Raw genomic sequence first — 23,833 nt, 5'->3', positions numbered from 1 at the left:
AGCGAGGGATATACTTAAAATCACACATCTTATGAATATATAGGAATATCTTATCCTATTTCCTTACTCTAAAAACCTGTAAAACCAAAAGATACCATAAAGGCCAACACAAAATGAGAAATTTTAAAGAAAATATTAAAAGAAGAGACTCTTGTCAAGAATAACTTAAAAAGTTATTTTGAAGTGTTTTCTAATAAGATTGGAATTGTTAATTTCATCTTTCTCTAGTTCTTATAAGCATGCTAGCGTACCAACACAAAATGAGAAATTGTAAAGAAAATATTAAAAAAAGATACTCTCGACAAGAATAACTTAGAAAGTCAGTTGGAAGTGATTTTTATTAAGATCGGACTTGTTAATTTCATCTTTCTCAAGTTCTTATAAGCGAGCTAGCATAGGGTTTTTACACAAAAGCAAGTTGAAAAGTAATTTAGACCCATTTGTTGACTATATAGCGGAATTAATCAATTTGTTAAATTAGCCAATTATGTAATTCAGTTATTTATTAAATACTAAGAGCATGCAAGTCACCAAATATAAAATAACAAGCAATAAAGCAAATAACATAGGATATTGATATTGGGGACGAAGTGGAAAACCGATCAATGTATCCAAAGGAAAATCCACAATAGGTGTTTCCTAAGTCCTAACAAAAAAAGGAATTCACTATATAAAATCTAACTTTACAATACGAGCATACCCATGTTTGTCACAAAATCTAACTTTATATGATACTGTTCTATCCAATAGAAAAATTACTAAAGTTAACCCACAGTCAGCTCTAAATTACTTAAACTCCTCTATCTTGAAAACTTTCCACAAACTGTGTCTATTACTCTACTGACCACCTTTATTGTAGTGGTGCTATAAAGTTCCTTTTATATGTTTGCATGTTTGCCACAAAAAACAAGGCAACACAGACTTATTTAAAATATGTCAGATTTCAGGTTTCCTATATCTTAGTCGAGCAAGCCACTACCTAGATTTGTCAAGAGGCCTACCTTGATTGATCAACACTCAATTGAAGGACAGTCGAAACTACATATACTTCTTTCTTTTGAGTTGCATCTTTGGACACTTGATGTTGATCTTATGATATTGAAGGTTACAAACTCAAACAAGATTACATGTTATAGAAATTTTCCAACCTAATTCAAGTCTTTTAAATCCATGTTTATTTGTATGTATGTACGATAAAGTTGTACTTGCAGATGAATCTTATTCCATTATTTTTTCCAAAATTGAGATGTTTGTCCAGTCAAAATGAATTTGATTCATACTTCTTTAAATGCATAATGCATTGCCTATTTCATGGCATTTTCTTTCACCAGTTGTACATTATAAAAGCGTTCAGAATTGACACAGTTTGATGCTTAATGCTATCACCCTTCTTCTTCTTTTTTTTCTTTTTTTTTTTCTTTTTTTTTACATTTTGGAAATGGAGGACCTTAACTCTGCCAGCAGTTCCTTCCCAACAAATTTGGGTGTGACAGCCCTTTGGGCCAATCCCACTTCACCCTCATCATCAATCTTTGCACCATTACCGTTTGCTTGTGAAGGTCATCCATCACTATCTCTTCGTTTGCACTTTAAACCAGAACACGTCTATAATATATATTCAACCCTTTGACTTCTCTTTTTTAGTTTTTTCTTTTTAATCTTGTTCCCTTGTTTCCTTTGACTTTACTTCAAAATTATACAATCCAATCCAGAATCTATAAAACAGATTGTTCTATCACTTGTCACAAGGTCACAAACATAGTAGGGAAAACAAGGTTAAAAATTGAAAGTCATCTAGAGTCTTATATGTTAGTTTCACTATCCACTTACCTGGATTAAAATCCTCTTTTCCACTTCTTGTAAGGGGACAAAAAATCTGAAATCCAATTTTAAAACTGTTTGTTAAATGATTTTTCAAAGAAAACATGGAGTAGAAAAGTTTAATAAGGCATGTGTTATTTATTTTTACAATTTGGAAAAAAAAAATGACAGATTACAACAATTCTTTTTTACTTTATATATATTTTTTAAAGAGTTTCAACCTAGAACGTCCACTCTTCATAATAGTTTTTTATCACCAAACCAAAACACCAATAGGTTTTGGGTGTAGACGGGAATTAAATTTCAGATCTCTTATTAATTTATCAGAGACTTTACCAATTGAGTTAACTGGAATCCACTTTTTTACTTTAGACATGATTAGATCATATGTTGTCATTATATAGTTGATTAAACAATAAGCCAAATCAAGAAGCAAACTCAATATATCTTTCTTACTTATTTTTAATGTATTCAAACTTCAAACGGGCAATGTACAAGACAAAACCATCCCTAATCAAACACTCCCCATATTCTATCCTAACTTCAGTCATTATCCCATTCCTCCGTCTAAAAGATAATGAAATGAAAAAATAAATAAATAAACAAAACAAAGAGCCACCCCCCATGTCACTCCGAATTCCTTATAAACATTTGAAAACATATACATTTAAAAATAAAAATAAATAAACAACAATGATAAATTTAGGCACTCTTCACAACATCATTAGTCATGAAAAAATAAATTCATCATTTTCGTCATCATCAATTTCATCAAAGAACGGGTCGTTGAGGAGCTCAGACGCAGAGGGTCTTGCCCTTGGTTGAGCAAGGCACTTCTCAATGAACGCCCTCACCTGCAAATCCTTAACCTTGCTCAGGGCCTCAGGCCTCAGCCCAGTTGACACCTTCTTGTATATTTTGGCAACATTGTCACATTCACTATAGGGAATTTCCAAAGTCACCATCTCGATCATGCACATCCCAAACGAGTATATATCCACCATTTCCGTGTAATCCTCCTCGTAAAGCTCCGGTGCCATGAATTCCGGTGTCCCTAACACTGAGTGTGCTGAATGACTCTTCCCCACTATCGCCGCCAAACCCAAATCACCAATCTTTACCTAACAAAAAAGACAAGAAAAAAATTGTTAAACTTCCATATAACATCATTAGTCAATTCAAAACCAACTTTTTTCTTAAATTAGGAGACTAAATTTGATTGCCTGGTTACAAAGTAAAGCAAATGTACTTCAAAACATAAGATCCAAAATTGCAAATTAAACTACATGACCTATAAGCAACCAAATATGTAAAGGTACAAAATGGTACCTGACCAATGTTCCCATTGACAAAAACATTGCTACAATTGAGATCTCTATGAATGACACAAGGCTCATGTGTATGCAAGTAGTCCAACCCTTTCAAAATCTGCTTTGACCATTTCTTCAAAGCTTTCATTGAAACATGCCTATGTTTCTTCCTATACTCTCTCAAGTTCCCACTAGTACACACCTCGGTGATAAAATTCAAGGTGTTGTTTTCCTCGTCCCTCCACACATTGTACAAGGCAATGATGTTATTGTTTGTTAAGGTTCTCAGCAGCCTGACCTCGGAGTAAAGCCTATCAATCATGTAGGGATCATTAGTGAAGTTTCGTAGTTTGACCTGGTTCCATGCTACTTCTATTCCTTCTTCTTGATCAAATGCACGGTACACTTTTTTCACTGCACCGCTGCCAAGTAGCTCGTTGTAGCGGCCGTACCGGCCTGTTGGATCAATTTCAACAAATGGCTCCGAATCTTTATCAGATGGATCAGGATTCACACTAGGCATCTACAAGTAAAACATGCAAAAAAAGTCCGTCATAAACTATGAAAGCAAGTGGAATTTATTTGAATGAGTTTAGAGTTTACACAAAGTTTTACATTAAAGACTAAGAAACCCAATAGAATTAATATATATGAACTGTAATTGAAAAGTTTATTTGATAAACCGAGATCCAAAACAAAACCAAAAAAGAAAAAAGAAAAAGAAACATATACAATTCTCATATTTTTAGACCCAACAAACTCAGAACTATGCAGAGAATTCAAAAGGATCAAATACACGTCTGTTTAGAGCTTTAATTCAGGTTTTTTAATATTCAATGTCATCAACATGAAAAGTCAATATTTTTCATGAGAAAATGGAAATCTGAAACAAACCCAGATGAGACCCTGATAACAAAGTGTGTTATAAGTCAAACAAAGCTTCAATCTTTGACAGAAAAATATAACAAAAGGAAATGAAGCACATAATAGAAGAGGCCAGAACTCTTACCATAAAGAACCAAAGTTTCTGATACTGTGACTTGAAGAGATTTGTTTCAATCTCTCCCTGCCAAAAAAAACTACTAATATTTCAAGCAGAGAAGTATCTTAAAAAGAAACTTTGAAAAAGTAGTCCAACAAAGCATGAAACATGGAAAAGCAAAAGTGTTTTGGAGAATGGTATTTATAGGTGCTAGGCTGGACTCAAAGACCAAGGTTAATTAAAATTGAGAATGTGTTTGGTGAGTTTAACCAGGGTTGATTTTAGGTTAATGGGGAATTAATTTTTAGATTAGGTAAATTTGAATTTCCAACCGTTTTAAGTATTTAATTTAATTTTGTTCTTTCTTGTAATAAACAGTAAAAAAGCTGATAAAGATTTAGTTGAAGGAATCTTAAATTTTTTTGAATATAATGTTTTGCCTGAATTGGGAATTTGCCACGAATTAATCTGATGATTTGCTATTGTGTAGCGTGTACAATATTTCAGCCTTGTTTAAAGGGATTTCATGGTGATTGCTCATTATTGAATGAATATTTTGAGGATTCTATGCTTGTGTGTTGGGAAAGCATATAGTATAGTCAACTTTGGTACCTTTGGAATTTGGCATCTCAACCGTCCATGTTTCTTTGTGGGCCATAGTGATTGTGGGTCCCATTAACCTTGACGGGGGAGATGTCACTAGAGCATTCCACTAAATTGGGAGTAAAAAGTCTACTTGGGTCCATTGTCGAGGGTGTTTGGCTTCTAAGAAATTGATTTTCCAGTTAAAAGTATTACATTCTTGAACAGGCTTTTGGTTTAGCACTTGGGGCCAGCTTGGCTTTCAAAAGTTTAGCCCAACTGGACAAGAAGAAAATTGGCTAAAACTATGCATTAGTCATGCTTTTAAGTGAACAGAATTAAACTACACCTCTCATTGTTCTTTTTTTCTTTTCTTTTTTTGAACAATTGAAAATTATGTATAATTTATTTGTTTTTTACATGTAAACACACCATTGATTGCATCAAATGCAAGGGTAGATTTTGGTTAACTTTATCGATGAAGTTTTTAGTTGTTTAACTAGGGATTTTGATTTGAATCTTGCCTACATTAAAAAGAAATTTAGTAACGTCTTTATGTGAAGGTAAAAACTAAAGAGTATTAAGACTAATCATCATAAAATGGATTCTATATATTTTAAATCTTGTTGTGACTAAAACTGCAAGGATTATGTCCATATGGCTGATTTGAAATTGCTACTGTTAAAACTAAAATTAAACAAATATAGTGCAATTTAAAGGAAAATTTGTTTGAATCAATGTTGTTCAATCTTTGTACTAATTAAAATTGAAAATAAAAATTTTCAAGAGATAAAACTCAATTACCCTTATATGACAGTTTTAGATTCTAGTAGACACAAAATAGAAAAAGAACCATTGGTCAATTTGGAAACATAAAGAGTTTATTCATGTTAGTTAACTCAAAATCTATTGTCAACAAGTAAGGGACTTGGAATTAAGTTTCTCCTACACAAAAGAGAATCTCATTAATTTCTTAACCTAATAATGAAGAGCAATTATGATAAAAACAAACTTTTAGTATCTACAAAAATAAAACAAAAAAGGAATGAGGAGTTAGGGCATATAATTTTTTTTCATAGTTGAGTTGGGTGAATCATGCAATGCACCTCTCTCAATTCTTCCTTTCTCATACGACAATAAAGTCTCTCACCTTAATTTCGAGATCAAATTCATCATCAACTCCCTTGTGTCAACACACCAATATCGATAAGTATTTCGGCTTTTGAGATATAATTTTCATAACACTAATCAGATGCAATAAAGTTTTATTGCATCACACTGAATTCTTAGATACTCCCTACCTAGTATTGTTTTCACGTAGCTTTTAGTAACACCCTTGATCCTAGCTCCGAAATGTACAAATTGGAGCAAGAATATGTTCGGACTTCGGAGGCAACAATTTTGAATGCACATTTGTAAAGCGGTTTCAAACGGTAATTTTTAAAGCATAACTTTTCTTTTTTATTTTATATTTATATCCTTTTCAAATAGTCATTTTTTATCTCTTTTCTTTTTCTTTTTTCTTTTTTCTTTTTTTATTGAATAACCCTATTTTTATAAAGAGGAAAATATTTCAGACAGAAACTTAATTAATTTATAACCTTGAAATATTTGGAAAGTTATAAAATTTTGCTAGAAGGCCCATACAGGGCATGCGATTTCCTCTTAAAAATTCCTTAAGGTTTGAGATCTACATTAGTGCTCTATTTGTTTCAATAATGATGTTTTCTAGAAAATGAGTCATTTTCTAAAAAACTATCTCATTTTCCAATGTTTGGTAGTAACTTTGAATAAGTTGAAAAACAACCTCTTTAACTTCCCTTATTTAGCTTGCTGAGAGATAGAGTTGTTTTCCAAAAAAATTTAATGGAAAACAATCTCTAAAAATAAGCCATACTTTTTATATTGACTAAAGATAGTTTTCCTTTGACTCATATTTTTTTATGCTACCAAACATTGAAAAATAATAAAAACTATCTTTACACAAGGTTTTCTATTGAAACAAACGGAGCGTAGGACAACTTTTGAATGCAAATGGTCTACTGACTCTACTCATTTAACATTTTATTAGAAATGATATATACTCCCTCCGTTCCAAATTGTTTGGTCTAGTTAGAAAAACTCAATTAGTTATGTGGTGTTTGGTACGGGAAATCCACATTACTCCTAGCATCCAGATTCCTAGGAATGTAGTTATTCTTATGTTTGGTTTCATTGAGAGATTCTCAGGAATGTGAGATGATAATGTTTGGTGTTACCAAAAACAAGATTAAGTTTTCGCTCTCACTTTTTTAATAAGGAAAAAGTATAATTCCTTACCAATAATAATAAATAAATAAATAAGTATAATTTTATGGAACAATGATAACAAGACCTACAAGTCTAACAATTCACATATTACTTTTAACTTTTGTGAAATATATCACATGAATCACAACTCACAACCTCTTACTCCATGACCAAAACCAAAACCAAAATATCATTACTCTTTTCATATAGTTATATAAAATTAATATTTATTTAGAAAGACAAAACTTCATTCCAATTAATTAAATTAATAATTAATTTTACGTGGGGTTCAAATTCTATCATATTTATCTAAATAAAAAATATATAAATATAATTGAAAATTTTCATTTTCTTTATATTTTATCAATTCTTTCCTTATTGATTCCATTCTTAAGAGGCAAGTCTCCCCATTATTTTCCTTTCCTTCACATTGAGATCAAATCGTAAGATAGACTTTTTTAATCCCAAAAAAAAAAAAATCATCAATATTTTTTATTTGGCTGAAAATAATTGTGCTCACATGACATGGATATCCTAAAACCCATTAAGATTCAAGCATACAGCTTTTAACACTAAGAATGCGTTTGGATAGCACAGCACGTCCACGTCCAGCCCGTTTTTTTTTTTTTTTTTCCACGCGCATATGTCACTGTTCATTGGCCATGAACAGTGATTTTAGGCCAATGAACAGTACTTTTGGGATGAACAGTAATTTTTACACATTAAAAAATTATTTTTGTACAGTGTTTTCAGTTTTCAGTTTTCAATTTTCAGCAATAAGTTCTATCCAAACGGACTCTAAAAAACCCCCCCAAGTCCACCCTATAGCTCCGTAGGTTTGCATTCTCCTGTGATCTTAGGATTTGCATGGAATTATGAACACATGAGGGAACATGTGATTGGTCCAAGTTGGCTATTGCCCCCTCATAACCATTCAATTCTTGTTAAGACATGTGAATCATGTGAAATCATCACTGGTTCCATGCATTTTCTACATCCTTTACGCTTCAATAATATTAAAGAAAACAATAGCTAGGGAGCCAAAATTAAGCAGCAATTTAGCCCATGAGAGAACCATATACACATATATTGGTTATTACTAATTAATAAGACATTTTGTACCATTGAATTTGCTTGAACCATGATTTTTTTTATTCTTTTCATGAGAAGAATTTAGACTCGAATTTAAATAAGTAAAAAAGATTTGGGGAACCAAAAATTATTGGCTTGTACATCTTCCGGGAAGATGGGGAAGCAAAATGAGTATAATCACTTAAGAGTAGCGTAAGTCACATCTTTCAACTCACCCATCTTAATGTTATTCTAATTTTTTGACCACAAATAATGAACTAGTACACGTTTATCTTTAATTAATTAATTGCCAATAATATTGGAAAGTGCATGGTAACATTGGATGAAGACTGAAACCTAATACATTAATCTGTAAAAGTTTTTTTTCTTTTTCTTTTTCTTTTTTTTTTGACTTTAGAAAGGTAAGCCTGGTCGAAGGGCTGCGAATGAAGTTTATCTACCAAATTCTTCATTATAATATCTCATGAAAGACATTCAAGAAGATTTTTCTTTCAATACTTTTGGGTCAATTTGAATGGAAAATAAAATTTGACTAGGTTTTAGGCATGTAGTTTAAATTTATCTACATTGACATGAAGAAAAAAGGATTTGGTTGCATCTTTAAATTTGTTAAAAAAAAAATATATATATATATATATATATATATATATATATATTAGGATTAAAATACAATATGATACCATTAAAAGTTTCAAAGTAAGAAAGACTAACAAATCTTAAATATGAAAATATAAGAGTGGTGGAGAGAGATTTTTGTTTAAAATTAAACTACCTAGAAGTACAAATATATATAGGTAGATCGATAATGAAACTTATAAAGTGATCATAATGCCGTCGAATATATAAAAATAAACTTCTTTTTATTTTTTGTGAAGAAAAAGTCTTTGAATGCATGGAGGGCGAAGTGGTGAACACGAAGTTGTTAGTATATATTATAATGAGGAAAGCATGCTGATATAAACATATTATCGTTTTTAATTCCTTTACTTATGCCTGTTGGCTTAAAGAAAGCAAAGTATAACTTTATAAGCCGGCTGAGTCAACGTAATATTAGCCAGTTCTAATTCTGCCGACCTGGTCATGATAAACCTATACAAGGTCATTTTCTATTATTTATTGTGCTTCCAAGATAAGATTACATCATATTTGCATATTATTCCACAGTATATAAGAATCGTCATTTCTGGTTTTTTTTTTTCCCCCTAAAATAAACTATCTCATTTAACGTTATATGCATCTTACTTTCCTTTTTCTTTTGGAAAATACATTAGTCACAAAAATGGATGAAGGATTTGATTCATTTGAAGGCAACAGTTAAAGTACAAAATTCTTGAGAAAATTATTTTTATTGTCTTAAAGCATTCACATTAATTCGTGCAAAAATTCATATCTATTTTAGACTTTTAGTAAAAACCTACTTTTTCTATTTTACATATATTTCAAAACACTTCACATCACATTATCTATTTTATACTACATTTCACCAACATATCATTTTTCTTGATTTTTAAAATTTTTTCTCTTTCTTCACAGACGACAAGTACCGTCCACTCTCTTCTTTCTTCTTTGAGATGCATAAAGAAAGAATAAACAACTAAATACAAAATGAATAGTGTCAATGTAAATTTATACGGTTACTTTAGCAAACTTATAAATTTACATAATTATACACAAATGTGAGCCATTTTTTAGGTAAAATTGTGTAAATTCTACATTTTTTGGTTTTAGGGGTTTTTACTGAACCGAACTGTCTTCTGATGCTCATTGAACTAGTCGGACCGACCGGTCCAGTTTTTAAAACAATGATCCTACGCATAGAACTTGAATTATAATATCAGCTCTATGTTGTCCATAACATCAATAATGCAAGACACTTTGTAGCTCAGATTTTATCATATCTACTTTTTTTCAATCTAATAATTAAGCTATAAATTAGGAATAATCATTTCATCCCCTTGTTTGGAAGAGAGGATTTTAAGGACAATAGAAAGAGATGGGAGAGAGAAGGAAGACTAAACTTTCCTATGTTGGAAGGAAAGAAGTGTGAAGGAATGGGGGAAGTTCTCCACTGGGTCCACACTTTCCAATCCTTTCATTCGTGGAGGGAATGAAAAGGGAAAAATAAGATGGTGACTTCATTCCTCTTTCCTACTCTGTATGTGTGCGTGCATGCGTGTGTGTGGTGTATTATTTCTGGCGGCAAACATTAGATTGGTGTGTGTGTGTGTGTGTGTGTGTGTGTGTGTGTATGTGTGTCATAAGGTCAATTTTTTTCTTTTAAATTTTTTGTTTGTGATAGCACTAAGTCCCTGACTTAGTCTTAACCAATACACCACACACACGCACACACATTGCAGCAATACTCATAACAAAATTATCAAGGGAATTTACCCATACACAACACACACAATATTTACAGGGCACCAACCCTAACCTTTATTACTCAATATTCAAGTACAAGGGAAGCCTGGAGAATACACACGAAATTCTCTAAGCCAAAATACATACTTTTGCTGTTGACAACCCCAACAGCCTAGGATATATGCACATAAATAATTCTCGCAACAGTTACTGCCAAGTAACTGCCCCTTGTCCACTTGCTTCCACATGTAGTCTGACTTAGGACACTTTGAACTGATGCTGTCTTGGCTTACTCTCCACATTTTCAACCCCTATACAGCAGGTCTAAACATCCAGCAAGTTAGGAACTGCTTGGTAATTGCCGGTAACTGCTGTTGCACACCTAGCACATGTCAACCCATCATCGTGGGGCCTCTGCCCATGTTCCAACAGCCCACACACAATTATTCCATCACGTTTTAGAAGGCTTGGCCCCCTGCCTAAGCCCTTCTCATTAGCATCACAGCCCACACAACATGCCCATATGCAGCACTTCAAGTAACTGCCATCAGCCCACTCACACAAGTCTATGCATTTTGCCAGCACCAACCAGCCCAATGCCTTGCACAACATATAATCATTACAGCAGCCCAGCACTGCCTTGCACACAAGCCACCAAGCCCACACACAAAGCAACCATCAGCCAAGCCACCAATGTCATGCGACATCACATAAGGTCAGCACCACCTGTTGCTGCCCATCATTCCCACAACCATCTCTGCCCATCATTCCCACAACCATCTCTACCCACCATGGCCCACCCCTGCCATGGCCGTGGGGCATCATGTGGAGCAAGATGCATCCACATGTCGCCCTCATCATGCTCACCATTCTAGATCCACAGGGAGACCGGACTTGTCCCCTTCAAAGAGCAGTTTCACTAGATAGGCATGAGGAGCCATTGGTGTGTTGAGAAAACATAGAGCCAAGTGACTGCCCTAATGTTGCCAAGCACTCCAATTCCTCATGCCATCATTAGCAACTCGTAAAGCTCCTAACAGTGTGTGTGGTTTTCTTGAAATGGATACAAATATGGGTAAGGTGAGTTTTAGCCACGGAGGGCTAATAGTGCTAGTGACAAGTGAGTTGGTTTTTTGATAGCGGTAGCCACGGAGGGCAGCCATTGAGACAACTGGTTTGGGAAAAAGAAATAGGAAGAAATGGAATGTAAAGAAATTTTTTTTTTCTTATTTGAGTTAAGAATATTATTTTCCATTTTCCTTGTTTAGGAGATTAATAGAAGGTTTACCTTATATGCCCAGTTTTCAATCTCTCAAAATTGGGAAGAATAAGAGGGAATTGAATGTGTTTTCTATTTATTTCAACATCATATTTTCCGAAAAATAAATCATTTTCCAGAAAGTATTTTCTAGAAATTATCACATTTTCCTATATTTGATAGTGACCTTAAATTGAGTTGGAAAACACTTTCTTAATTTCTGTGACTTAGCTTCACTTGAGAATTGAGATAAGGTTGTTTTCATTATTTAGCTTTGCGTAAGATAGAGTTGCTTTCCATAAAATTTTAGCGAAAAACAACTATATATGATGCTAAGCTAAATAAGAGAAGTTAAGAAATAATTTTTCTTTAACCAATAATTTTTCTGATATTACCAAATACCGAAAATGCGAAAAACTATTTTCACATAAGATTTTTTTTATTAAAAAAAATAATGCATAAATGAATTTTTAAAGTACTAATAATACCATTATTTTTTTTTAAATACCTATGCCCTTGTTTTCATTATTTTTTATTAAAGAAAGAACATAATAATAATACCGTCATAAAATAATTTATTAATTTTCATTCAACCCGAAAGAAAGATTACTTTTCATTCTATTCATTTCCTTTCAAACATCCAAATAAGATAGATGGATATTTAATATCTTTCTTCCTTAAATGGGTACAAATTGAGTGAGGTGAGTTTCGGCCGTAGTAGTAGGTTAATGATGAGACATAATTCTCATTCCAACCCTAATCCACAAGAGATCATAATTCTCTCTTCTTCCTTTTTTCCTTTTTTTGAGAAAATATCATAATTCTCTTATTGTAGGTGAGACATTAAAATTCCATATATTGCAAGATTTGAAAAAAAAAATTTTAAGTGATTCTTGTGAGGGTGAAAGGGTCAAGATATGTTCTTGGGCCTTGGGCCTGATCCAAGGGTATTAATTTGTCCAAGGAAGGTTTGAGAGTAGTAATGATACTGTACTTAAAGGCCCATAAGCAAACCGTTGTGAAAGAGGTTGGTGGAAATAGTTCGAGAAGGGGCATCTCCTCGGCTATATGAAGTGAAGACTATGCTACACGTCATGATGTTTATAAGGAAATTCTAAGAGGCCTGGTGAATGAAGATGTGTTCCACAAGGACACAAAGAGAAAGAGTGAATGAGAAATATCTTAGAGAAAGCTGCTACCACCGCATTAAAGACTCTGCACCTACTTCTCTGACCGCATTAATGAGGAAATGACCTCTGAACAGTAGTGATCGGCCTTACAGCTATTATTTGAAGACTTCCAAGAGGGTGGTGGATGGGACAAGTATCTAGATTGGTAATCTGATCCATACGTGGAAGATGGAGGGAAGAAGGAGAATGATATAAAAGGAAAAGAAAGGCATTCAAGCTGGGGGATTGGGGAAGAAAGAGAAAAACATTGTACACACTACCCTCAATTGTAATCGATCTCTAGAACAAGGAAAAGCGATACAAATCGTCCTCGGCATACGCCTGTGGATAATTTCTGTCACATAAACAGTTCATTGCATGTGAATTGGGTATCTAGCCCATCATTCTTGTTATCCAATATCCATTGAGCCTAGGTTTTAAGCCCACTATCTATAAATTTCATTGTATTAGGCTTTTTGGGCCTGTTCCCTACACACCATTGGGTTCGAGCGCAAATTGTGACCCTACAATTGGAGCCGTTTGTGGAAAATCTTGTGTTTGAGGGATTGTAACATTATGGCAAGCTCAGGTCCACACTATGTAGAGTCTTAGGGGTCCCAACATGAAGACCACTTCCAACATCTCGAGTGAGAAAGAGATCGGGAGGGCAGTGTGCATACAGGGCACACCAGTAGGAGTCGTTCATGGGATGGAAGCAGAATCCCTCACGAGGAAAATGCTAAGGCCATGCAGAAGGAGATTGACCATCTAAAGAAGAAGCTGCGCCGTGCGAGACGGAGACGAACACCCTCATTTTCTGACCTTTCTTTTGAAGACTCCCCAAGGTAGTAGTTATAAGCCCAGGTCAAGAACTCTTCCTAGTAAATCTTTCTCGTATGAGGAGGATTATCTTCATGGTCGTAAGGACAAGTAGTCTTCCTCCAAGGGCTTGGGAAATGATACTATGAGTAGGGCGTTGCACCAAATTTCTAAGTCACCCTTTACACGGAGGGTGAAGAAAGGAAAGCTTCCTTGGAGCTTCACCCAACCAAATTTCACTATATATAACAGCCGAACGGACCCCATAGGGCATATGAGTCATTTTAATCAGAGAATGGCAGTGCACTCTAAAAATGAAACTTAAATGTGCAAAGTCTTCCCTTCTAGCTTGGGACCTGTTGCGATGAGGTGGTTTAATGGCCTAAAAGTAAGTTCTATCGATTCCTTCATGGAACTCACTAGGGCATTTAGATCTCGCTTCATCACCTGCAGTAGAGTTCCTCAGCTTCTAGATTCATTATTGTCCATGGCCATGAAGGAAAGGAAAACCTTGAAAACATACTCTGACAGATACTGTGAAATGTTTAATGAGATCGATGGTGATTTTGACGATGTGGCGATCAATACTTTCAAGGTTGGTCTTCCAACTGAGCACGACTTAAGGAAATCGCTAACCAAAAAGCTTGTAAGGAGTGTACGTCGGCTCATGGATCGCCTTGATGAGTACAAACGGATTGAGGAAGATCAACAGCAAGGTAAAGGAAAGGAGGCGAAGGTTATTCCTCAGGAGATGAGGGATTTCAGGTCAGACAAATATAATAACAACAGGCCCTAAAAAGATTTTGTTAGGCAATCTGGTCCAACCCCTCCTCAGGTAGTTAATACTGTATTTCGTGAACCTGTGCACAGGTGTTGGAAAAAATCTGGCATGAATCATACTTCAAATGGCCCAACAAGATGGCAGGGGATCCCATGAAGCGTAATCAGAACCTCCACCGCCATTATCATCAAGAGAGGGGTCATACTACGGAGGATTGTAGGATTCTGTGGAATCATTTGGAGCAGTTGGTTAAAGAGGGAAGGTTAAAACAATTCTTGTATCGACCCAATGGGCAGGGAGATCATCCAGGTTCGGTGAATCAGGGTAACCATGCTTCAAGTCCTCCTTTGGGTACGATTTATGTTATCTTTGCTGCTCCGGGTAGAATTGGTTCTCGTCCTTCCAGGGTGATGTCTGTGGCACAAGCCCTTACCGAGGATTCTGGCTCTGAGCTGAAAAGGACTAAGGGAAATGTCCCCCCAATCTTAGGTTTCTCGGAAGAGGACAAGATTGGGACTATCCAACCACATGACGATGCATTGGTTGTTACGCTAAGGATAGGAGGCTATGACGTGAAGAGGGTGATGGTTGACCAGGGTAGTGGTGCAGATATTATATACCCTAACTTGTTCAAGGGGCTAAATTTAAAGCTTGAGGACCTTACAGCTTATGATTCTCCATTGATAAGCTTTGAAGGGAAAGCTGTCATACCAAAAGGGCAAATTAGGTTGCCTGTATAAGCAGGTCTAAAAGTGGTAGACGTAGATTTCATTGTGGTAGATGCTTATTCTCCCTATACGGCCATTGTGGCAAGACCGTGCTTACATGCTCTGGGTGCTGTGTCCTCAACTCTGCATGTTAAAGTGAAGTTCCCATCTAGGGATCAAATCGAGGAACTAATTGGGAGTCATTCTATGGCTAGAAAATGCATGGCGGCTGTAATTCTACATCAACCTAGGCAGGAGTCATCGGCCTCAGCTGAGGGGGCCTCATAGCAATCAATGTCTTCGGCCACGCCCAAGGTGGCAGAGGTAGAAGAACCTGTGTGTGAGGAGTTAGAGAAGGTTCTTATCGATGATGATCCTGAAAAATTCTTTCAGGAGGGAATTCAACTGCCACCTCAAAAGAAAGCGAAGCTGGTTATGTTTTTGAAAAAGAATGTGGATATATTTGTGTGGAATGCTTATGAAGCCCTGGGGGTTGATTCGAATTTCATTTGCTACCATTTGAATGTCCATCCGGCTGTGGTGCCGAGGAAGCAACCATCTCGGCACTCATCTAAAGAGCATGTCGAGGCTGTCAAGGAAGAGGTACTCAAGCTCAAAAAAGCTGGTACTATCAAAGAAGTGTTTTATCTAGAATGGTTGGCTCATACAATGGTAGTGAAGAAGAAAAATGGAAAGTGGAGAGTATGCGTAGACTTCACAGATTTGAATAAAGCTTGTCCTAAAGATTCATTCCCAATGTCTCGCATAGATCAGTTGGTGGATGCTACTGTTGGGCATCCTAAGATGAGTTTTTTTTATGCTTTTTAAGGTTATCACCAGATACCCTTAGCTTTGGATGATCGGGAGAAAACAGCCTTTGTCACTCCTACAGGGAATTTTCATTACAAAGTGATGCCATTTGGTTTGAAAAATGCAGAGGCTACATATCAAAGGATGATGACCAGGATGTTTGAGCCACAGTTGGAAAAGAATATTGAGATGTATGTGGATGATATGGTGGTGAAAAGTAAAATGGTTTCTGTACACATAGAAAACTTGAATGATACTTTTCAAACGCTATGGAGGTACAAATTGCGCCTTAATGCTTTCAAATGCTCTTTTCGTGTGGGATCTGGTAAGTTTCTAAGTTATATGGTAACTCATCGGGGAATTGAAGTCAATCCTGTGTAGATCAAGGCACTTAATAGCTTACAACCACCTCGGAATCCTAAAGAAGTTCAAAGGTTGACAGGGATGATTGCTGCCCTCAACCGATTTATTTCTCAGTCCGCAGACAGGTGTAGACATTTCTTCCAGTTGCTGAATAAGTGGAAATGATTTGAATGGACCGAGGAGTGTGCTTTAGCTTTCCAACAGCTTAAGGAGTATCTTTCGCAACCACCTATTATGTCTCGGCCAGAAATTGATGAAGTTCTGTTCGTATATATTGTTGTGGCTAACCATGCTATTAGCTTGGTTCTGATACGGGTTGATAATAATATACAGATGCCAGTTTATTACGTGAGCAAATCTTAACATGAGACCGAGGTGCATTATTTATCGTTGGAAAAAGCGATCCTAGCAGTGGTGCACGCTACGTGTAAGCTTCCCCATTATTTTCAATCTCATACAATTGTTGTTTTAACTCAACTTCCTCTTAAGTTTATACTTCGTAGTGCTGACTACACGGGAAGAATTGCTAAATGGGGCACCATCTTGGGGGCTTTCGATATCAAGTATATGTTTCGCACCTTAATGAAGGGTCAAGTCCTTGCTGATTTGGTCGCGGAATTTGCTAAACCCTCATTAGAAGAAAATGCCAAAAAGTTGGATATGGATTAAAAATTAGTTGGCATGATCTCGTGCAAGGAACCTTTGACATGGAAAGTGTATGTTGATGGAGCAGCAAATCAAAGAAAATCTGGTGTGAGGCTAGTCTTAGTGTCCCTTGATGGACTTATCTTTGAGAAATCCTTAAGACTGTTGTTCTCAGCCACTAATAATGGGGCAGAATATGAAGCTCTACTGGTGAGAATGGATATGGTTCAAAAAATGGGTGGAAAAGCAGTGCAAATATTCTCAGATTCACAGTTAGTCATGGGCCAAATAGAGTGGAAGTTAGAGGCTAGAGATCCAAGAATGCAAGAATACTTAGCCCAGGTTAGGTATTTAGAATCAAAATTTGAATCTTTTACCTTGTTGCATGTCTCTAGGAGTATTAATACCCATGCTGATTCCTTATCCACTCTTGCAACGTCCTCGGCGCAAAGCCTACCTCGGGTTATCCTTATTGAAGACTTGTGTAAGCTCTCTGGAATGAATAGTGACACCATTCGAGTTCATCAAATAAGAATGGGACCTACTTGGATGGATCCTATAGTGTCCTTCCTTAAAAATGATGTCTTGCCCGAGGAGAAATCTGAAGCAGATAAAGTATGAAAAAAAGCACCTCGATTTTGGCTATCCGAGGATCAAAAGTTGTACAAACGCTTTTTTTCAGGACCATATTTGCTATGTATACATCCTGAAGCAATGAAATTACTTTTGGAGGAGTTGCATGAAGGGATTTGTGAAAGTCACACAGGAGGAAGGTCTTTAGCTCACAAAGCTCTTACCCAGGGGTATTGGTGGTCCAATATGCAGAGAGAGGCCCAAGATTATGCAAAAAAGTGTGACCAATGCCAAAGATTTACTCCCAACGCCAAAGATTTGCTCCCAACATCCATCAACTAGGGGGTGTCCTGAATCCTCTGTCTAGTCCTTGGCCTTTTGCTCAATGAGGCTTAGATATTGTAGGACATTTTCCAAAGGCAGCAGAGAATAAAAGATGGTTGCTCGTTGGAGCAGATTATTTTACTAAATGGGTTAAGGCTGAGCCATTGTCAAACATTAGGGATGTGGATGCGAAGAGGTTTGTCTAGAAAAACATTGTCACCAGGTTTGGAATCCCTCATACTCTTATTTCAGATAACGGCTTGCAATTTGACAGTATGGCTTTCAGAAGGTATTGTTGTGATCTAGGCATTATGAATAGGTATTCTACTCCATCTTATCCGCAAGGGAATGGGCAGGCCGAGGCAGTTAATAAAGTTATAGTCAGTGGACTCAAGAAAAGGCTGGATGATGCCAAGGGGAGATGGGTGGAAGAATTGCCATATGTTTTGTGGACATATTGGAATACACCTCGAAGATCCACTGAAGAGACACCCTTCTCTATGACTTATAGAGCCGAGGTTGTAATCCCTTTAGAAACTGAGTTTCCGACACTGAGAACGAGCTCTTTCATCCCAAGTAATAACGACAATTACTGGAGAAAAGCCTAGACCTAGTTGAGGAATGACGAGAGAATGCCATGGTTCAGTTAGCTTACTATTAGCAGAAACTTAAACAGGGATATGATTCCCACATGAAGTTAAGGTCACTTGCCCTTGGAGATTTGGTGTTAAGGAAGGTCTTGGGTACTACCAAAAAACCAGCATGGGGAAAATTGGGACCTAACTAGGAAGGACCTTATCGTATTACTTCGGTAGCTGGCATAGGGGCGTATTATCTTGCAGACTTAGATGAAAAGGTTGTACCACGTCCCTGGAATGTAAATAACCTACGAAGGTATTATTATTAATGAAAGGAACTTCTGCCATCTTATTTCTGTTGGTATTATGTTGCATTGAATATCAGTTCATTTTCTAAGTATCAACTAGAAACTTGGTCATGTCTGACTCCTTGGACTACATACCTTGTAAAAATTGATATTTTTATTAAGTGTCAAACAGAATCTTAGTTACGTCTGGTCCTCGGATCATCTACTTTGGAAAAATTAACACTTCAGTTCATTTTTCTAAGTATCAAACAGAAACTTGGTCATGCCTGACTTTTTGGACCCCATATCTTGTAGAAATTAATATTTTTATTAAGTGTTAAACAGAACCTTAGTTATGCCTGGTCTTCGGATCATCTACTTTGGGAAAATTAACACTTCAGTTCATTTTTCTAAGTATCAAACAGAAACTTGGTCATACCTGGCTCCTCGGACCGCATACCTAATAGAAATTGATATTTTTATTAAGTGTTCAACAGAACCTTAGTTACGTCTAGTCCTCGGATCATCTACTTTGGAAAAATTAACACTTAAGTTCATTTTTCTAAGTATCAAACAAAAACTTAGTCATGTCTGGCTCCTCGGACCGCATACCTAGTAGAAATTGATATTTTTATTAAGTGTTAAACAGAACCTTAGTTACGTCTGGTCCTCAGACTATCTACTTTGGGGAAATTAACACTTCCGTTCACCTTTCTAAGAATCAAACAAAGCTTTGGGTGTCTTAGCTCTCGGACCATATACCTTGGTGAGATTGATGATTTACTTTTGTGCCTGAGTTTCATAGAAGGTCTAATCTCTAACCATATTCCCTCACTTTTGGGTTCATGTATATTCTTATGTATTTAACTGTTTGCCGTTGCATGTTACATAATATAACTTTAACATACATGTTATCCACCGAAAGCATAGGTCAATGACATGAAATTATTTCCATGTCAGATTATTGATAATACTTAATACGTTACTGAGATCTGCCCTGTTCATTTGAATATTAAGTCATTCATGTTATGTATATAACTTGTATTAAGATAAAGAGCTAAACATTTCAGTAAGTGAAATCTGTAAGGAATTAAGGATCAAAATCTTGAATTTATCATTATCATTGTACGTAATTACATTGGAAACAAAAACACAGGACAAAATGATGGTAGTAAAATTATAATAAGAAAAAGCTATCTTGAGAAAGAATCCTAGGCTACTTATGTCTTGGTTTTCAATGGAAGGTCTTTTGTGGACTTTGCGTCAGCCTCTTTTGTTTTGTGCTCCTCCCCTTTTTGTTTGGGCCCAGTCTCTTTGGATTTGGGAGTCACTTCTTTGATTAGCTCTCTCACTCAGACGCTTCTCAGTCTTCTCACCTTGCTCCATTGCCTGATCAGAGCCAACAAATGCTTTAGGAGGTGGGATAAGTCCTTGAACTGAGGATGGCTGTATAAGGGGCACTATCTCGGAGGCAGTTGAAGGAGGTGGAAGGGCTTCAATCGCACGTATGGCTGGGGGGAGCCACATGTTTTCGGCCTTCCTCCACTCTGAGGTAACAGGAACCCCTGCCATATTAAGGGTCTCTACCTATACTTGTTGGTAGTAATCCCTACATACTTCAGCTAGCTCTTCGGCCAATTGGATTTCTGTTTCCTCAACCCCCTTGTTGAATGAGGCAAGCGATGCCGCATCCACAGTCTCTTTAATGGTGCGAGCTGCTTCCTTGGCTTGTGCTAACTCTCCCTTCAAGCGCAAAATGTCTTGCTAGGCAACGACTAGCTCCTTTCCTTTGTTTTGAAGCTGCTTGTGTTGCTCCTTCGCTTGGGCTTCTGCTGTATTAAGTCCAGCCTTAGCACTCCTCCTTAATTTCACCTCTTCCACCATTTTATCAGCAAGCTTCTTCTTCTCCTGCTCGACTAGGCCAAGAGCTTTTTCAGTCTCGATCCTGATGTTGACCTCAACCTTGGCATCGTTCCGAGTGTCCTCCACCCGTTTCTCCGCTAAAAAAATCCTCTTGGATAGCCTACACAGGGGTAGTGAACAAGTGCATTATGAAGAATAACCTAAACATATGTATATGTTTAAAGAGGGTTAACAGAAAGTAAATTGCAAAGGTAAGGGAATTAAACGATACATACCAAAGCCAAATCCCTTTTCAAGGACAAGAAGAGATCTAGTTGCCTCATCACCTTTAGGGCACCATGTCCTTAGGCAGTAAGATGGGTTGTTCTAGGGCCTCGACCAGGTAATGGACATGCCCTTTTTGGAATTCTCTTATGAAGGCATGGTGGAAAATAGGAGTCCCATCCAATTCTAAAGGAGGTGACCACTGGGATTGAGTGCGATGCACCTCGGCCAAATCATGGCTCCCCTTACTCTCCATTAAGGAAGCTCTTGTTTGTCCCTTTGACATTTTTTGTTGCTTTTTTTTTTTTAGCTGGGCCCACTCTTCTTCCTTAACCCCACCCGCTCTTTTCTTTTTCTTGAGGTTGGGTATGGCAATGAAAGAGCCAGGTGGAGGAGGTGGGGGTGGGAGATTGGCAGGGGATTGAGATCCCGAAGTGTCTTTCACGGTGGCTTGCTTGCCCCTTTTTGCAAGAAGATCCTTCAAACTTGTCCCTGGTTGTCGAGACATTTCTTCTTCTTCTTCCTCGGAGCTGTTATCTACACGTGCAACTATGAAGCCTCTGATACTAGAGCTCTCGGCAGGTTCATTTTCTTCGTCCGAGATGTTGACAACGTGGCCCTCTGAAGGTTTCTCTACTTCCTCGAGTTGGAACTGGTCTATTTCCACCTCAAGGGACAGGCAAGGAGATGTGGGCTCTTCTCGGATGGCTGTTGTCTCAGGTCGCACCGAAGGGGGGACTGCTTTTATTGGGCATACATATAGGATGATAGAAGGGTCGTCTGGTAAATCGTGTGGAGCAAGGAACGCCGGTTTTGAGACGTCTATCCTTTTACATCTCCGGTCACCCATGATGATCGCGCTGCCGATATCTTGGAAGGTAGCCTATAGCGGTTTGTATCCCAAGATGAGATGGGCTGCCCTCACCTGCAGGTCTTCACTCACAAATGCCTCAAATCTTAAAACTCTATTGAGGTCCGCGATGCTGGAGAGGATTAGACAGGGTAATACGTGTTGTTTATCTGCAAAAATGTTCGAGGAACCAAATATGGTTAAACTAACAATAAATGTCAAACAAAGAGGAAAATAAAATACAATATAAATCTAAATGGTAAAGTTAAGAGAACTAAGCTCTAGGCCAGGGTATCTAAATCCTATGAAATCATACCTGGTTTTCCTTCTTCGACTGGACAATGAGGACTGTTTTACCATTTCCCAGAGGCGATTAAGTAGTCGTCCTTCATGCCTTTGTTAGATTTGGGAAGACACGATATGAGCCTAACAATGTTAGACCTAGACTTGAGGTAATACCCTACGTCTTTAAGTTTGTGACACTCATACATATGGGCAACGTCATGCTATGCGAGTCTTAAACCCATTTGCTCATTGAGAACGTCAACACAACCTAAAATTCTAAACATGTTACATGTACATTGCTTTAGGCATAATCTATGATTACACAGGTATTCACTAGTTACGTTCTTCATGGGAAGCGTCATTCCACCCTCCAAAAATGCGATTATGGGAATGACAACTTCCCCTTCTTTCCTATCATCAGCTATGGCTTCTGAGGGGCAATATCTCAAACCCACTTTCTAAGGGATGCGGTATTTGGCTCGGAAACCCTCTATACCGGCGTCAGTATCTACTAGACATTTGAATCTACCCATTTGGTTGGAGTGAAAATGGAGATATAGAAAGGGAAGGGGTACAATTAATGGCCAAGGACTACAGTCGAGGAAAAAAAGAACTTAAAAGAGTGAAAACTTACGGGAAAATGAGTAGATAATTCTTCGCGAGCTTTTTAAGAGGAGAGAAAATGAGGAAGTCTTAGGATTTGATTGATTTATAGAGTAATGGGTTGAGTCGCGATTTCCTAGGCGTTTTGATATATGGGAGGCGGCATTAAATGGGAGTTATCCCGCTCAAATTTTGAGGAAGAACCTGGACCGTTGGATATGCATCTCACCGTTGGATGTGGAGGACAAGGCGTTACTTGGAGCAATTAATAGGGGCGTTATGAATTTGAGGCATCAGGAGCAGTTTTAAAAGGAATGAAATGACATTCTCACATGTGACAGTTTGAGAGGAGTGCGAAGGCTGTGGTGTTGAGTCAAAACTTCACTTTTCTCCTCAGATAGGAGAAAAATGAATTTTTGAGGGGCTATTGTGAGGGTGAAAGGGTCAGGATATGTTTTTGGGCCTTGGGCCTGATCCGAGGGTATTAATTTGTCCGAGGAAGGTTTAAGAGTAGTAACGATACTGTACTTAAAGGCCTATAAGCAAACTATTGTGAAAGAGGTTGGTGGAAATAGTCCGAGGAGGGGCATCTCCTCAGCTATATGAAGTGAAGACTATGTTATACGCCATGATGTTTATAAAGAAATTCTAGGAGGTCTGGTGGATGAAAATGTGTTCCACAATGACACAGAGAGAAAGAGTGAATGAGAAATATCTTAGAGAAAGCTACTACCACCGAATTAAAGACTCTGCACCTACCTCTCTGGCCGCATTAATGAGGAAATGACCTCTGAACAGTAGTGATCAGTCTTATAGTTATTGTTTGAAGACTTCAAGAGGGTGGTGGATGAGACAAGTATCTAGATTAGTGATCTGATCCATATGTGGAAGATGGAGGGAAGAAGGAGGATGCTATAAAAGGAAAAAAAAAAAAAGGCATTTAAGCAGGGGATCGAGGAAGAAAGAGAAAAACATTGTACACACTACCCTCAATTGTAATCGATCTCTAGAACAAGGAAAAGCAATACAAATCGTCATCGACATACATCCGAGGATAATTTCTGTTACATAAACAGTTCGTTGCATGTGAATTGGAGATCTAGTCCATCATTCTTGTTATCCAATATCCATTGAACCTAGGTTTCAAGCCCACTCTCTATAAATTTCATTGTATTGGGCTTTTTGGGCCTGTTCCCTACACACCCGTTGGGTTCGGG

The 23,833-nt window shown here is 37.0% G+C and overlaps 2 protein-coding genes across 2 annotated transcripts; one reads left to right on the top strand and one right to left on the bottom strand.

Annotated features, from left to right (window-relative positions):
• Positions 1-2,249: 2,249 nt before the first annotated feature.
• LOC142641044 (putative serine/threonine-protein kinase WNK11) lies at positions 2,250-4,275 on the bottom strand. The gene is made up of 3 exons (XM_075815401.1): positions 4,141-4,275; positions 3,151-3,654; positions 2,250-2,942 (listed from the first exon to the last, which is right to left on the bottom strand). Exons 1-3 carry the CDS (start codon positions 4,141-4,143, stop codon positions 2,550-2,552), a joined length of 900 nt encoding a protein of 299 aa, XP_075671516.1. The 5' UTR covers positions 4,144-4,275; the 3' UTR covers positions 2,250-2,549.
• A 10,075-nt stretch (positions 4,276-14,350) lies between these two features.
• On the top strand, positions 14,351-15,204 carry LOC142639348 (uncharacterized). Its single transcript, XM_075813542.1, has 2 exons — positions 14,351-14,419; positions 14,554-15,204. Exons 1-2 carry the CDS (start codon positions 14,351-14,353, stop codon positions 15,202-15,204), a joined length of 720 nt encoding a protein of 239 aa, XP_075669657.1.
• The last annotated feature ends 8,629 nt before the right edge of the window (positions 15,205-23,833 follow it).

This window comes from Castanea sativa, chromosome 6, assembly GCF_040712315.1.
Source record: "Castanea sativa cultivar Marrone di Chiusa Pesio chromosome 6, ASM4071231v1".
NCBI lineage: Eukaryota > Viridiplantae > Streptophyta > Magnoliopsida > Fagales > Fagaceae > Castanea > Castanea sativa.
The sequence above is the reverse complement of the archived record's forward strand: the minus strand, read 5'-3'. Positions and strand labels throughout refer to the sequence as shown.

Coding starts and splice junctions, on each gene's coding strand:
- LOC142641044 (XM_075815401.1), bottom strand. Junction 2,943..3,150: donor TCAATGGGAACATTGGTCAG/GTACCATTTTGT, acceptor CTTTTTTGTTAG/GTAAAGATTGGTGATTTGGG.
- LOC142639348 (XM_075813542.1), top strand. CDS start 14,351: ATGGATCGCCTTGATGAGTACAAACGGATTGAGGAAGATCAACAGCAA. Junction 14,420..14,553: donor GTAAAGGAAAGGAGGCGAAG/GTTATTCCTCAG, acceptor ACCTGTGCACAG/GTGTTGGAAAAAATCTGGCA.